The 16,517-nt window shown below is 40.2% G+C and overlaps 3 protein-coding genes across 4 annotated transcripts in view; 2 read left to right on the top strand and 1 right to left on the bottom strand.

The window, feature by feature from the left end:
* LOC116230186 (protocadherin Fat 4-like) overlaps positions 1-7,758 on the top strand; it is a 36,345-nt gene extending 28,587 nt beyond the window's left edge. The window contains exons 32-40 of the mRNA XM_031595154.2: positions 389-523; positions 1,239-1,375; positions 2,038-2,226; positions 3,217-3,311; positions 4,500-4,655; positions 5,468-5,665; positions 6,286-6,393; positions 6,779-6,986; positions 7,353-7,758. Coding sequence (XP_031451014.2) covers positions 389-523; positions 1,239-1,375; positions 2,038-2,226; positions 3,217-3,311; positions 4,500-4,655; positions 5,468-5,665; positions 6,286-6,393; positions 6,779-6,986; positions 7,353-7,517 — 1,391 coding nt within the window. The 3' untranslated portion in view covers positions 7,518-7,758. The remainder of the gene's footprint in view (positions 1-388; positions 524-1,238; positions 1,376-2,037; positions 2,227-3,216; positions 3,312-4,499; positions 4,656-5,467; positions 5,666-6,285; positions 6,394-6,778; positions 6,987-7,352) is intronic.
* A 97-nt stretch (positions 7,759-7,855) lies between these two features.
* LOC116230194 (activator of 90 kDa heat shock protein ATPase homolog 2-like) lies at positions 7,856-16,237 on the top strand. Of its 2 annotated transcripts, none has more exons than XM_090134491.1 (9): positions 7,856-8,018; positions 8,094-8,305; positions 10,792-10,877; positions 11,515-11,629; positions 12,198-12,283; positions 12,775-12,897; positions 14,148-14,249; positions 15,046-15,097; positions 15,336-16,237. In XM_090134491.1, exons 1-9 carry the CDS (start codon positions 7,939-7,941, stop codon positions 15,509-15,511), a joined length of 1,032 nt encoding a protein of 343 aa, XP_089990617.1. In that variant the 5' UTR covers positions 7,856-7,938; the 3' UTR covers positions 15,512-16,237. The 2 variants fall into 2 exon arrangements, with proteins under 2 accessions (XP_089990617.1, XP_031451028.1); XM_031595168.2 differs by having other exon boundaries at positions 7,860-8,018; positions 8,115-8,305.
* The window catches only part of USP34 (ubiquitin specific peptidase 34), a 132,948-nt gene continuing 132,537 nt past the window's right edge, over positions 16,107-16,517 (bottom strand). Inside the window, exon 82 of the mRNA XM_031595167.2 lies at positions 16,107-16,192. Coding sequence (XP_031451027.1) covers positions 16,185-16,192 — 8 coding nt within the window. The 3' untranslated portion in view covers positions 16,107-16,184. The remainder of the gene's footprint in view (positions 16,193-16,517) is intronic.

Below are 16,517 nucleotides of genomic sequence, written 5' to 3'. Positions count from 1 at the left end.
TGCCAATGACTTTCAGTCTATCATTTCCTTGCACTTGCACCTTTGTTACAGCAATTGTCCTTCAGATTTAGCAGCTGTGAGGTAACTCCATTTGTGCACACAAACAATAGGAATAAATAAAAGCTAATAAGGAACTTGGAAATCATATGCACCAAGAGACTGCAATTTTGTTTTCCAAAATTAGTTAGTTGCTCCTTTACAAGTTTCTGAAGGTACGTGTCTGGATAAGACCTCAGCTATAGTGCCTCTGCTGTTCAGACAGTGTAGAAATGAATTTCACATTTTTAAGAGCAGAGGGCCCATAGCAGCATCCTAAGAGAAACTGAGATACAAAAGGTAGGAGGGCTGTAGGTGATATAACAACAAAAGTGCGTGCTTTTACTTTCAGGTCATTTTAGATTGGATCCAAAGAGTGGTCAGCTGAAAACAGCAATTAATTTGAACTATGAGGAAGTTTCTCAGTATGTGATTTTAGTAGAAGCAAATGAAAATGTCTCATCTGCTGCACAAGTCCAGTCTTCAGGTAACTTTCCTTCAAAGGATTTTTCAACTTGAATAAGAGCAATGAACACAGGCCTTTTTTTTTTTTTTTTTTTTTTTTTTTTTTTTTTTGTCTTCTGTATTTGTAACCAATGATGGGAATTGAGATTCTTCTTAATCTGAAAAGTCTGGCAAGGAAGACAAAAAGTGGAATGTCAAGGCTGTGCGGACCTTCTGCACAGTAGCAGCAGCAGCCTCAGAAAAGAACTTAATACCTGAGCATTGGAATGTTGATCAGGTACAGCCAAGTGGAGAAGGCTGATCGAGAAACAGGCTTCTCAGTGCCTGTTCTTACCACAGCCCCAGGAGAAGCAAAATAGCTCCTCTTCACATTTCCCTGCCACATTCCCTTACTTTTCCCTCTTCCCCTGTGCAGCATAGATACCACTGCAAAGCTACAGCCTTGCCCAGCCTCTTTAAAAGTTGTGCTTTGTTGATGTTGCTGTTGTTGCAGACTCAAGTCTGAGCAGTACCAGTAGCTGCCAGCCCCCCGGCACTGGCACAGTGCTTTTATTGGCTTCAAAAAAGCCCTAAAAAGGTCGGCCTTTTTTCTTTAGGTCCCTTACCCAGTGAAGTCTTTCAGTGAGAACTTATTGGTAATAGGTGGATGGTTGGACTGGATGATCTTGTAGGTGTTTTCCAACCTTCATGTTTCTGTGATTCTGTGATACCAGAGATAACCTGTGTTTGCTTAACAGGACTGTTTGCTCAAAATGTGGTGATGCTGACAATCGCAGTGCAGGATGTAAATGAAAAGCCAGCATTTTTGAATAGTATGTACTCTGCTCTGATACCAAGCTCTGTGCTATACAAGTACCCGGTTATTACAGTTCAGGTACAGTATCTTTCTGTGCTCTTCAGAAGGACACAAATCTTTTTGATTTTTTTTTTCAACTTGTTCAAACTGATTTAAAGGAGCTGTTAAATCTGCTTTCAAAAGTCAAATTTTGCTCATCATCCATTTTGACCATAATGCAGGTGAAGGATGGGGTGTTTAGGGGACTAGTCCATACCTGTCCTGCTAGTGGTTCTTTCAGAAGAGAGATGCAGTCTGTTCTGACTCATGCTGCTGCCTAGAGCTATGGGGCTTAAAGGATTACACGCTGCACAGGCTATCATTCTCTCACTGATGCTGTTAACTGCTTTGTTATCTATCAAACTCAAATGGGAAATGAGCTACAAAATGGAGAAATTATTTTCTCTTTCTGTCTAAGTTCCATGTTTCTCAGTTCCTGTAGGCTGCTTCCTTTATTCTTGTAGTTGTAGCATCCTCTTAGGCTCTCCAGGAAATGTACTTCCTCTTTCATACACTTGGTTTGATTCTGATAACTTGTGCCCCACTTTGTTAGTGCAAAGGGAAAAAATGTGACTATCCTTGAACTATCCAGTCTTCCAAAGAGAAACTGCAGTTTTATGATTGAAGGGTAAGCACAGCCCCAAAGTCACAAACTGTGCTTCAAAACTGCCTTTGCTTTTTTTTTAATTTTATAAAACCAGGCCACAGATCCAGATGCAGGAGACAATGGACTTTTGACGTACAGCTTATTGAATTATAAAGAAGAATTTGATGTCAATGAAAATACAGGGCAGATTTATACAGTTTCTGTATCAGGAATAGCTGGATCACTTTTTCTGGAACTCCAAGCAGCAGACCAAGGTGGACTCACAGCCCGCACAACAGTCAATGTAAGGAAGAATGCTATCTACAGTCCTAACTACCTTCTGTGTCAAAACTCTATAAAATAAAGGCTAGGTTTGGTAATGACAAAAAAACAAACAACAACAACAAAAAATCACCTCAAAAAATTGTAATTAATTTAATTTAGTTAATTTAATTTAGTTAATACTAGACAATAAGACTATTGGGTATATACCAATACTCATTACACATATTCAGACTAGAATTATGAGGTTGTTCTTTCTTTTAATTTATAGAAATATCTTGACATGAAAATTGACTTTTAGAGGATATTTTTCTGCTTATGGACCAAATTAATCTCTCTTAACTAGCTCAGGCTATGGCTAAATCAAGATTTACCTCAACTTTGGAGCTGCTACCAGGCATTGCAATTTGGTACCACTTCCCTTCCTTCCTCCTTGGTGCAGCTTTTCCTAGACTATCCACTTTATTAGTGCAAGAACTCCATGTGCCTACACAGCAGCTACACTGCATCTTACATACATGTCCAAAACACAGACACTCCAGCAAAGACTTGAAATGTAAAACTAGTTAGATAATTGTCCTTTAAATAGTTCTTTTATAATAAATGCAGATCACTGACAGGTATAACTGGAGATAGTGCAGAGCAATCTAGATGTTTCCACAGTTTATCCATACTTAGTTTTGGAAATCTGTTTTTTTTTTTAATCACATATATGGAAATAGAATGTAAGAGATGAAAGTCTGGCAAGCTGTTTTCCCCAACACCTTGCTGACAAGCTTAGTAGATCTCTGTACTGGTTCAATTACAATTTAATATATTCTTCAACTTTTGAATTGCTTAGAATGCTGTCTTTAAGACTTATTTCTCTTGAAATTAATGACGTAAGAAATTGATTTCTCATTCTTAGCATCGCCATCAGAGGTTTTTTTTTTTTGTTTTCTTTTTTTTTTTTTAAGTCAGTCTTGATACAAATACTTTAGAAAGCCTTACATGCAATTCCTTTATTTCTTAGGCAACTATTTGTGTCACCTCCAGTAGCAACATTGTGGTGTTTGTTCTTAATCAGAAGATTAACGCTGTTGAAAGAAACATTGATGAAGTAAAAAGGTATATTTTTAAACTGTGAAACCTGTTGTAAAGCAGAATAATTTGAGGGAGTTCTCAGGAATCTATCAGAAGGATACACCATTTTTACCTGTAAGAATTTGGCCCAAGTTGACAAATGTCAGAGTGTCGTTGAATTAGATGATTTCAAGAGATCCCTTTCTACCATAATGTTTCTGTAATTTTCAGCTGCCTAGGGAAACATTTTTCCTGGATAGTTGGCCCAATGTGCACATGTGGAGACAAATAGGATAGAAGGTATACAGATCTTTCATTCTTTGACAAGAGTCACAAGTCCACAAACCCTTTGCTACAAATGAGAAATCCCCCGTCTGGGACAACAGCAATACTTTTCAAGGTTCAACATCTACAGCACTAGAAGATCAGTAGTATGTGGGTGGCCACATTACAGTAAAAAACTTATTTTGGCCTTTTCCCATTATTAATGAAGACACAGAATGCTTTGGTTTTACAGAATTTTAGGGGCTTTGAAGAGTGGAGAAAATAAGCTGATTTATTGTTGCTAAGAATTAAATAAGAGATGCTGGAGCTGCTCTTGCTCCATTCCTGGAAGCAGCTGGTACTGATGCATATCAAGATGGTGGATTAACCAGGCCAATGGTCTGATCCAGTGTCTGTATCCAGTGTGGTCCTCTCTTTAATAAAGAATTGGGAGAAAATAAGGTTTAGGAGATGAAATTTCCCTTCTCCTTCCATTACTGTTCATAGTACTGCCTGAATTTATAAGAAAAACAACAACAACAACAACAACAAGAATGAAACAAACCATATGTTGATTTGAAAAGCAAGACTAGATAAATATATGATGTGTTATGCAATATTGATTATGAAATCTAGGTATAAAGGTTTGCTAACTCTTCTCTAATTGATCAATTATGTTTTTATGGCATCTATCTAAGAATTTTTGGGCTACGTACAAAAGTTTTAGAGCTCTTACTAATGAAATGCATCATGTCAGGGAAAAGGACTGGATATTATTTCTCTGCTCCTCAATGATATTGGGCAAATAGCTTAATTCCTTTGCTGATGATAATCCTGCATTTTGATGCACTTAGGTTAAAATGCTAACTAGCTGCTACATATTGTACTAGTTTTCTGTCATCCAATTTGGAGCATAAAAGAATTTCTCATCCCCCAGTTAAAATTTTTTTTTTCTTAACATGATGGCAGGGTCCTGGAGGAGAAACTTGAATGGAATGTATACATTGTTGAAGTTTATTCCAATGAGTTTGAAAGGAGAGCAAGAAACACCATTAATGAAACCTTCATAAAAATTATTGCAATTGGTAACGCAAATGGTGAAATACCTGCAGAAGATGTTAAAAGGTCTGTACAGTAAATCTTCTGGGTGTCAGAGCTATGCAGCTAGGCTTTTTCTTTCCCTAAAAATTATTTCTGTCATGATGGGACAGTGTTAGATCAAATAACAGTTTATCTGCCACTTACATGCAAGCTCAAACTGAAATTTTAGAATGCGGGAAGCTTTCATTATTTATCCAAAATTAATTTCCAGAGTTTGTTGAAAACATGAATAATTCCTTTTAATTGTTCAAAATATTTTAGAAGTCATCTTAGAAGAAAATGGAAGAAGAAAGAATATCACTAAAATAGATGTTGTCTTCAATTCAGAATTACAGAATTTTGATTAAAAACTTGAATTTCAGGTATATTTTATTTATTTCATAACATGGCAGAGGTATAAATACATACTCATATAAACATATTATTAAGGGGGGATGCTATTTAAAAGCAAGTAATTTCTAGACTCAGTACCTCTCATGAGAACTGGTTTGTGGCAAATAGGAACAATGGGGCCCATGGTGATAGGAAGCACTCTGCATGGATGATCTCTTTTCTGTAAGGAAAGCACTGTTGGTACAAACAGCTACAAACTGTTTATATAGAGGATACTGCCCTTCCAAGTTCAAATCTCCGAACTCTGCAGCATTTCAGTTCATAAGCACCAGGGGTGGTTTCTAGAAAAAGGCATTTTTTCCCAAATGAAAGACGTGACAAGTCTGAATCTTTGGAAAAGGTAGAGCATTGTTATTGCTATTGGCATTGTTATTTTCTTCACCAGTCTGCAAGCCAAAACAAAGGCCTGATAAATCATAATCACTTTGGTTTTTTGTCTTCAGAAAACTCAGAGAGCAGCAGGAGAACATTGAGATAGAACTGGAGAAAATATTTTCAGCACCTGTCACTACTGCTGTGGAAGAGGGTCCTGCATCCTCAGTAACTCCTGAACTAATTGCAACCATTGTTCTCAGTGTTCTGCTAGCCTGCACCCTTGTAGCCTTCCTGATAAACATCATTTTTTCTGTTAAAAGGAAAAGGTACAAATGTTTTTACTTCAACAATGTAATTTAGACAGACAACTGGTAAGTTTACTTCAGAGGCTGACTTCAAAAATGCTAATCTGATAAATTACTTGTATTTGGATCAAGTGTTACCTAAGTTTTGCAGTAGATCAAAGCAGTTAGGCTTTTTACTGTAGGCAGTACCACCTCTTTCACCACTTAACTTAAATTTGGTTTCTTTTGTGTTTGTTACGGAGAAACATCTGAAACAAATGATTTAAAAACAGACAGATGTGGATAGCTGTGAAGGGGGTGAAAAGTAGCTGTAGTGCACATGTATGTTGAGTTGAGTTGAGTTTCCTCAAACTGCATTAACTTGTATTCTAAAATCCAGGAAAAGTTTGCTGCAGGGCCATATAGGTGAGGAGAAGGAATCAATTTTCAAGAAGATGGCAAATGTTTACATTACTGCAATTAATTTAGACTCAAACAGCTGTACAGAACACTAGGCAATTCTCAACATTAGTCCCCAGAATGATATGGAAATTAGATGTTGTATTAAAATTATGACACCAATAGTTCACATTCTGTTTTTAAAACAATTGTAAAGCCCCTCTTCAAAAAGAATTATATTTTAATGTAGTTATTATTTTCAGAAGGTATGGAAGGAAGCAAATGGAGATGGAAGGTGTTGATAATCCATCTGTGGCTGACAGAAATGGAAGTTTGAAAAACTTAGTGAAACCGGAGGGCATGAACGATGTGTAAGTAGAATGCTGATGTCACAAATTCATAAATATTAGCCAATCAAAAAATGTCCATTTTGATTATTCCAGTAACTCAGCATTTTCCTTGTGTCTTTTGATAGTGTATATATTGATTTCTAGGAACCATTCCATTAACAGGTTATGAAATCTACCCTTTGAGGAAACTAAAATCCTTTAATCTTGTATCAAAAGTCATTACTTTTTAGCAAATCACTAAGCATTATGCTCCTCTTTCAGGAGGCAAGGAGCTCCATGTTGTTCTCCAGGTAAAATCCCAATAACTTTGAAATCAGCACCTATTGCTCCCTGGGCTAAGCTAAGATTTTGTTACGTAGCTCTTTGAAAGATCAAGTTGTTATGAGTTCTCTTTGCTCCCTTTCAGAAGAATGGAAACAATAGCAGTTAACAACATGGAAGGCACCAGGGAAGGTGGTGCTGATGAAGATGTACCTGAAGCCAAACGAAAACAGAGTTTCCTTGAGATGCTACAGTTAGATTTTGACAGTGATGATGAAAATGCAGAGCTTGAAGGGGCCAATGAACCTAGAAGTGTAGGTGCTGAGACCACTGCTAACATCACAACAAAACAGGTAACTGGCTTTACGATCAAAAAGAATAGAGTGAAAGGTATTTTGTATTACTCATCTTCCTGAAATAGTTATCCGAAGAAACCTGCGAATCTGTGGCTGAACTCAACAGTGGGGAAAAAAGAAACTTTGTGAAGTAATGAACATCTTTGGGCTGTTTGTCAATTCCTGGGAGTGACTTTGTCATCCAGAAAAGAAGGGCGATTTTCTTCCATCTTTGTATACAGCAAAGGCTTCTCATGTATTGTTGCTCCTGAAACTTGCAGCCTTGGAGATGATACTTTCTCTGCAAGCTTCAGAGGCAGAATATATAAGGTTATACAACTTAATGCTTAGCATTTGTCATGGACGTTAATTCCTTTCTTACAGGACCACTCAAATCTTGGGTCAGCTCTCTCATTAGCATCCAATCCAATAAAGCATGCCGCTGAGAAAGAACTAAAAGGAGTAACATTTTCAGAAGTGGCAATTATTTTGGATGCCAAGCTTGAAAAAGATGAGGATGATGAGGATGATGATGTTTTTCCCCAATAACTATGCTTGATGAAGAGAACTATTGAAAACCACGATGACACTGTGACAAAACGGAATTAAACGTGCACTGTGATTACAGAGGGGCTGCTGCCTGGACTATAATATCTGCTTTTGTGCTGCGGGAGGTGGGCGGGGAGGGAGCAGCGGGGCCGGGTGAACCGCGCGAGCATCGCTATGCAGGGCGGCGTATTTAATCCCGCACAGCACGGATAAAACCGCGCTAACGCGACTCCTCCTCTTCCTCGCTTCAGCTGGGGACACCTCGACCCTCCTCGCGGCGCCGGGAAGGCGGGCCTCCAGCCGGGCTGCGGGCGGGGCGCTGCGCTGCGGGGCGGGCGGCTGCTCGGCCCTCCCGCGGAAGGGCGCGGGAGAACGGCGGGCGGGGCGGCGCGGCTTTCTGGCACCTTCCGCCGGGGCCGCCATGGCAAAGTGGGGGCAGGGGGACCCGCGCTGGATCGTGGAGGAGCGCGCGGACGGCACCAACGTCAACAACTGGCACTGGTGAGGGGGGCGGGGGGCGGGGGGCGGCGGCGGCCGTGCGGGGGCTGGGCTGGGCTGGGAGGCGGCCGCGCTCAGCGGTCCCGCCGGCCCGCGCAGGACGGAGCGGGACGCGACCAGCTGGTCCCGGAGCAAGCTGCAGGAGGTGCTGGTGGGGCTGGTGGTGGAGGGCGAGGCCGGGCGATGCGAGATCTGCGAGCTGAAGCAGGTGGAGGGCGAGGCGTCCTGCAGCAGCCGGAAGGGGCGGCTCATCTTCTTCTACGAGTGGAACCTGCGGCTCTCCTGGAAAGGTACGGCCGGCTCGGGCTGCGTGCGGGGTCCCGCGGCGCCCTGTCATGACGTCCCCTGTCCGCTGCGCCGGATCTCGGCGTGCCGCTGCGCGGTCTTTGCGGCCTCAGCTTTAAAGGAGCGAAGTTCTCAGAGCTGCGGCCGATTTTCTATTTTTTTTTTTTTATAATAGCCGTCGTGCTGCCCCTTTAGGTGGAGCTGCTGGTTAGCGGCGAGAGATTCAACTGCTAGAACGGTAGTTCTTGTCATCAGTTCCTTTCTCGAGTCTTGTAGGATAACCGGGAATTCGAGCTGTAATTTAAACGTGGGTATCCCGGAACGAAATAATATAAATCCCGAAGTTTGCGGTCAGTTTGTGAAGGCCAGTTTGGGAAGAGTGTTTCTGTCAGCGGTTCAGATCACTGAGCGGGGAAAATAGCCCTGCCTGACGCGCTGGGCTGGGGCGGCATGGCTGTGTTCCCTTCCTTCGTTTGCATAAGGATTTTAATGGATTATCCTCCATGGTGCTTTATGAAGAGTGCACGCCCTTCTAAAACATACTTATTTAAGCAGTATTCTTAAAGTAGTCTGGCTGAGAAACACGCCTTCGTAGTCTGTTTTCTAAAATAGGGGGTTGACAGGAAACGAAATCGTTGACTCCTGTCTCTGCTATCGGAGTGTTACTCTTTTGTTTTGATAAGGGTAATCGTTTTGCTAACGTCACAGGGTAATAAAAACGCAGAGCTGTGTCATGGCTCTGCCTGTGCCCTGCTGATTAGCCCAGCTTGTTGGCTGCTGGGGCTTCCCTGTGCAGCACAGGAACCAGCTGTCGGACAGGCGGCTTTTTGAAGGTGGGGGGAAAAACAAGTGTTTGCTTTCATAAATCTGGACTTGTTCTGCTCTGTGTTAGTTGAGAATCCATATTTTAAGATTTCTTGAAGTTGGCGATGAAATCATCTGAGTGGATAGAAGTCAGGTTTACGTTGTGCACATAAAAAATTCTTCCTACCTGCTTGCCCTTATCTGAAAATAAGACAGTACCTGGAAATAAAATTTGCTTTACCACATTCTGCCTGTGTTAATCGTGGAAAAAGCAGAGAGAGAGAACACTGAGATGGCTGCATATGTCTGCGTTGTGTTCAGAAGCATAGCAGTGACATTGTTAATCTAATGAGAGTATTACTTGAGCTGCATTCTCCTGGGAGACATTGAGAAGTCCAGGTGAGGACTCCCTGCTTACGTTGTGCTGTGTAGATTTAGTTGTCTTGGCAGAAGAGGGTTTGTATACTGTGCTGTGCTTCACTGAATTAAATCCTGATGGAGGTCAAGCCTTTGCACTGTGCCCTGCTGTGCATTGCCAACCATTGTTAGCTCTTTTTCCTACTATGAAATGTTTGAGTATCCTGCTTTGGCCTGTAGCACATCAGGTTGTACCTGTGCTGGTGGCTCCCATAGGCTGGCACATGCTGCAGGGTGCAGTGGAGGGAGCGTTGATGTTCAGCTGGATTTAGCTAGCTCCTGCATAGGTGAGAGAGTCCAAATGAATAGGATATTGGCCTTTATGATAATTCTCCTCGTGCAGTCATGCTTGATGCAGGATTGTTCACGTAGGCTGAACAATGTGAAGGTAACAGGATTTGGAGCATAACTGCATGTTTTCACTCCTGCTTTCCACTGAGATTTTAACATGACCTTAATGGTGAATAAATGTAAATATTTAATGATTTTGCAAGGCACAGGGAAAGAGTCTTCACTGGAATGAAAACAAAATGTTGAGTCCTTCCACAGTTAGTTCTGAGGCCAAGCAGCATGGCGCAGGACTCGTGCCACAGAACACGGTCATGGAGCCGTGCAGGTAAGTGATGTGCCTGGGCTCAGAGAGATGCAGATGCAGAGCTCGTTCTGTTCTGACAAGGTTTTCTGTAACAGATTTGATAGTTCCCAGTAAGTCGGCTGAGAGCAAGAATGTTCTCAAATATCTGCAAGTGTTCTTTGTTTCACTGGTGTAACTTTCCATGATGTACATATATGTGCCTGTTTGGTAGGAGCTTCCTAGGCATTCCAGAAGGGACAGCTAGAATTCTGTGGAGCTTCCAAATAAAGGGCAGAGACATTGAAGGGAGGAAAAGGGTTATTTTCCTGCTGCCCCCTTTTTAGCTTCACATTCTGTGATGGCAGACACATCTTTGCAGAGAGAGGAGCGTTAGAACAGCAGATGATGGAAAATGGGAATGGTGGCAGAACAGTAGTGTAAAATGAACATTGTTTGATGGTTTATCTGTGTGCATGTACCTCATGCATCTGTACAGGAAAATAAGGTTCTGAGAATAGTTTACTGCAAAAGGATTGTGACACGTTTGAGGCTTTTTGTTGCTCTTTAGTTCTTTTGAATTAGATTCTAGGCATCTTGTTTCAAGAAACAGGTTTGTACCTGTTCCAAGTATAAAACTCTTCTGAAGGGGGAAATAGTTTTTAATAATGTATTTAAGAATTTGTTGTGTTAATACAGGTACTGTGAAAGAGTCTGGTGAGAAACATAAGGGATCTATTGAAATTCCTAACCTGTCAGAAGAAAATGAGGTAGATGATACAGAGGTAGGTGTGAAATACTGATATGCCTATGCAGGCTCAGAATTCTTAAAGAAAACGTTAACACATAGGCATCACGTTTTGATTTATGCTGTGATTTAGTGCAGTAATTACACTTTGATGGCTTACTTTGCTCTTTGTGTTTTTATTTTTTGTACTCGGAATAATACCTTATCTTTGTTCTCAGATTTTGTCTACTAGGAATGTGCACTGTTTTCTTTGCTAGCTTGCTAGCTTTTGACAGTTCACTAGCCACACATCTGAGATAAACTCTGGTTATTGTAGTCTTTAAAAAAACAAAACAAAACAAAAAAAAAACACAAAGCAACCTAAGAACTCAAGAAACATCCTTGCTGGTTGTACAGTAGTTGACACTGTGGCTTCTGCAGATTCCTGCTGCTGTGCAGCAGATGCCTCTGGTTATACTTTCTCTAAGCTACTCTGAGAGGAGGGAGAGACGCATATATTTAAGTGAAAACCCCAAAACAGTTGCTTTTAGCAAAGATAGGATAAACTGAGAATATAATGAACTTGAAACTGCAGCTGTCCTCTCAATAGAATAAACAAAGCCAGTGTTTGTTGCCAGAACCTATAAAGCTAATATTTAGGTGCCTCTTTGGTCTTGTCAATTTTCTACTTCTAGATTAATGTTAGCAAAAAGAAAGGGGAAGGTGATATTCTGAAGGAGCTTATGAGAACTGAAGGAACCACAAAAGTCAGAGAGGCCCTCAGAGATTACCTTAAAGCTCTTAAAACAGGTAATTTGAAGCAGTATGTCAGGTATGTTTTTTTTTTTATACCTTCTTTCTTGAATAGATTGGTAACGTACTGAGAATCCTTGGGTTTATTTGTTTTGTTACCAGCTGGTATAAAAATATTAGTCCTAGTAGTCAAAGTCTTTAACTGCTGTCAAACATGGCAGTATCCAGAAGCTTTGGTGGTGATCCAGGCTTTTGTTATGCATGCTGGTCATAGAGATCAGTGCATTTCCTGCAGTGCAGAGCAAAGCTCTGTTGTCAGCTTTTCATTTCTCCAATAAGCTGTTGAGAAGTTCATGGAGATGGTATATACCTGAATAGGCAAAGCTGGATAATCTTGGGTCAGGTGACTATGAAAACTCTGTATTTTCAGTTGAAATTCCAGTTTGGCTGTGTGGGTGATAAAAACATACTAATTAGGTAAGGAAACTGGATTAGAGTTGTATGTCCTATTCATATGATTTCTACAAAGTTTTGGCAGCAAATCTTTATCACGTACTGAAAAGTCAGGGTGGTTGTTGTTGTGCAGCTCCATTTTTGTACTGAACATTGCTTTTGTTTACTACAGAGTTCACCTTGGGAATGATTCTGCCTACAAAAGCTGCTGGTCAGGAACTGGCTGCTGAGAGAGAACTGAGTGGGAACACTGTGCAGGTACGCTGTCTGTAAGTGTTGTACAAATTTAGTTCCCCCATAAATGTAGTTCCTGCCAATTTTGCTGTGCTAGCAGATCTATATTCCTGTGGATATCTGCAAAAATAGCAGTGGCACTTGCCTGCCCACTTCTGTGATCAAGACTTACTGTACAGAAATGGTCCATCACAGAACCTGGGCGTGGACCTGCCAGGTGTGGAAGAGGACACCAGCATGTATCTCATGATGTTTTGTTCTGCAATGTGTGGTTTCTGCATGGTGAAGGTGGCTGCTTCCCACAGTCTGATGTTACAAATGTCTTTGGTATGAATTACTTGAACTTGTTTCACTTACTTAAGTGACTATGGAAGTAGATTGTATAAATATTGTATATTCATTGTATATTCACAACATAGTATACCTGATGTTGCATAGTAACAGCAAACCCTGCTATTTCACAGTTCATGAGTGTTTGAATTTGCTTCATTCATGTGAATTTGCTTGCTTTACAGGAGTCTGCCTCACCACATTTGCTGGATTTAGTAGGTGTAAAAATTCCAACAGTGAGGATACTTATGAGAGAAATATTCAACTCGCCAGCAGATGAGCTTTACAGCATCTTCACAACTAAGGAAGTAAGTAGGCAATACTTCTAGAGGTAATATAAGTGGATAATGTAAATACTTCTAGTATTATAATTCTGGGGGTAGAGTGGCTGGCAAACTGTGGAGGAAAAGGCTCTCTTGGGCTGTTGGTCAGTGTTTGGCTGAGCATGAGCCAGCACAGACCAGGTGGCCAAGAAGGCCAATGGCATTCTGGCTTGTATCAGTAGTAGTGCAGGCAGCAGGAGCAGGAGGTGACTGTCCCTCTGTTCTGGCACTGGTGAAGCCATACCTCAAATACTGTGTTCAGTTTTTGGCCCCCTGACTACAAGAAACTTCAGAGGCTTTAGAATGTGTCCAGAGAAGGGGAGCAGAGCCGTGAGGGGGTCTGGTGAAGAATTCTGGGGAGGAGTGGCTGAGGGGAAGGGTTGCTCAGTCTGGAGGAGGGTTTGGTAACAACCTACCAGTCTCTACAGTGACCTGAGAGGAGTCTGTAGTGACTTGGGGGTTGGCCTCTTTTCTCAGCTAGTAGCAATGTGATAAGAGGTGAGATAAGTGCCATAATGGAGGTTCAAGTTGGATAATAGGGAAAATCTCTTCTCTGGAAGAGTGGTAACTTATTGGTACAGACTGCCCAGGGAAGCAGTGGTGTCATGGACCCTGGAGGTTTTCAAGAAGAGAGAACAAAATGTTTTATCTGAACAGCTGTACAAGTAATCAGATGAGTAATATTCATAATACCAGGTACAGATAATTTTCTTTAAATACGTTAAATGGAATGAGGAGATGTGATTACCCAGAAAGCAATGAACTACCCTTTTCTTGTAACTTCCAAAAGTATGTGTAATTCTGGTGGTCGTAATTCCTTCTTAAAGTTTTGCTGAGAAGCCTCACCTTTTAAGCCTCTGAGGAATTTCAGTGGAGAAACTGTAAAAGGAGTTGATAATTACTGATGCTGCATGCTGGTGTGATGGCATCCTATCAGTGAACAAAGGTATAGGACTTGGTTGTCAAGTACTTGAGATAGGGAACAGAAAGCATGTTGGGGGGCAGTAGAACCATCCTGCTTTAACAGTTTGATGCAAATGTATTAAATATAAAAATTAATTAAACAATAGCTTAGATCTTTTTGTCATTACCTTTTAAGAGGAAGCAAAACCAAACACACAAGAGAAATTTTATCTTTCTGTAGGTTTGTAGCAATGCTCCCTTGTTTCATAGTATGGTGTGTTATTTATTCCTATAGTAGGTAACTAACTTGTGCTGCATTCTTTTCTTGCTAGTTGATACAGAAGTTTTCTAAATGTCCTGCTGTGATTGAGGCTGAGAAGGGAGGGAAACTCCTAATGTTTGATGGTTGCGTCAGTGGTGAATATACAGAATTGGTAAGAAAGCTTCTATTTTTCATTTGAAAAATGGGTTGCTGGTGTCGGACTTAAAAGTAGCAGACATTTGTGCTTCTCTAAGGCATATTCAGTTCCTGTACAACAAAGCAAAAATGATTGCTATTATGTGATGTTCTTCTTTGGTGATTGGGACTAGATTATCTTAGTGACCTTCTCCAACCTTAATGATTCTACAATTCCCCATCAAAAGAGCAGGCATCAATTACTAATGGCCTTCACTGGCCAAGAAAACTTTGAGCACCATCATTTTTATTGAGGAGCTGTAAAGTAGTTTAAACTCCTATTCCAGATAAATATGACTGTTCCCAGCTGAGTGCTCTTGTACTCAAGAAAAAAATGTTCAGAGCTCAGCTTTTTTTCTTGAAACTTCTGGAACCCATTTACACAGTTGCTGAGGCTAGACTTGGACTCCCTGCAATCTGGATGGATTAAGCTACCATACAGTACAGGTGTGAAAACATTACTTACTCTCATTTTAACGTCTGCAATAGGACCAGTATTTCATATTAATAACTAATCAACATAAACTATTTCTTCCATGGGAATAACAAAACAGTAGAATGTAGCAAGCTAAAAGTTTAATGAAAGCAGTTTATTTAAAAATATTCAGCCTAAAAGCAATCTTCCTATTGTTTGTGTTGCTCTATCTACTTCTATGTAAGATGATCCTCCTCTCCTTACTTTTCAGGGGAGAATTAGCATTCAGTAGTTGGAATGTGGATTATCCAGAAAGCAAAGGAATGCTAATGGGAGGAATCTTCTTATCTTCATACAGGTCCCAGGTCAAAGGCTTGTCTTGAAGTGGAGGTGTAGAAACTGGCCTGATGGTGAGTCTTTTTGAGGGCCTCTGAAAGAGGCTACACTTTGCCTGGAGGAAGAAAAACAGTGTGACTGTTAGCAGTATTGCTAAATGGAAGCTATTTTGAATAATAGCAGGATGTTCTTTGAAATTGACATCCATGAAAACGGGCAGCACCCACAAGCAAGAGTAGATATAAAGTTAGCTGCTGCATATTTAACCTTTTGAAAAACACCTTATTGAAATGTTGCCTTTTCTTCCTTCAGAGCATTATGCAACAGTTGTCCTGAATTTCAAGGATATGGCTGCTGAAACAGAACTGCAGGTAGAGTGCAAAGGAGTTCCTGTCTCTACTGAAGATAGTACAAGACAGTGGTGGAAGAAGCAGTATTTTGAAGAGATACATAATTTACTACAGCAATCCAAAGACAACATGGACTGATAACAGCACTGTAGTTTAGTTAGGGCATTACTTTTTATACATTGTTAACATTAAAAAAATAAGTTATTTGTGGCAAGAATAAAGACCCACTTCTATGATACTGTATATTTTAAGCTTTATTTATGGTTTTTTAATGAGTGAGGTGGCCTGTAAGTTGGACTATGTACAGAAACAGCTGTACTTGGGAAAATTACTTGTTCACTTACTACAACTTCATTTGAGAGAGAAACTATGATTTAGACACAGTAAAGTAGTGCCACCAGAGGTAGGAAAGCTACATTAATGAGTAGAAAGCATTTGCCATTCTTTAACATTCAGCGTATCAAGTGACACAATTGTCATGTTAGAAAAGGGGATGTTCATCAGAGTTCAACTGAAAGATATTATAAAACAGATGATAAAGAAATGTTGGGAACGTTACAGCCTCCTTATATATGTTTTTGAGACTTGTTTAACTGCGGGCCAATTGTTTCTAATGCTGTAGAAAGTTTTAGGAAAAGATAATTTAAAAATGTTACATTATTCTGGATGGTACAATGCTTACCACTTGTTAAGTCTTCTGCATGCACCGTACTGCCTTACTTAACCTTATTGTGAAATTCATTACTGTTCATTTCTTCCAAAATAATGCTTTCTTGCAATTCTGTGAATCTTTCTCTGGATTTCTGGCCCTTCACAATTCTGTAGCTCAAAATAAAGCAAAAAACTGTTAGAAAAATTTGATAAGATAGTAAATAATTATTTCCTTTCAATATCCTACTTATAACCACGTTGAGATCTGCAAAAGTCATTTGAGAATTAAGTATGCAGTTTGAAACACATTTACCAAGAACAGGTAAGTTGCCTGTGGAGAACACAGCTGATTAATAAAATACACTACTTTTACATTAAATTTGTTTTCTCTATAAACTTCTATACAAACGGATTAGTTTGTCAGATAAGTCCTATATACTTTATCTTATAGTACAACACCATGCAGCAATTTCATCAAACAAACTTAAATAAT

Source organism: Phasianus colchicus, chromosome 2 (assembly GCF_987193195.1).
Source record: "Phasianus colchicus chromosome 2, bPhaCol1.hap1.1, whole genome shotgun sequence".
In the NCBI taxonomy this organism is placed as follows: domain Eukaryota; kingdom Metazoa; phylum Chordata; class Aves; order Galliformes; family Phasianidae; genus Phasianus; species Phasianus colchicus.
This window is presented reverse-complemented; position numbering and strand designations above follow the sequence as displayed.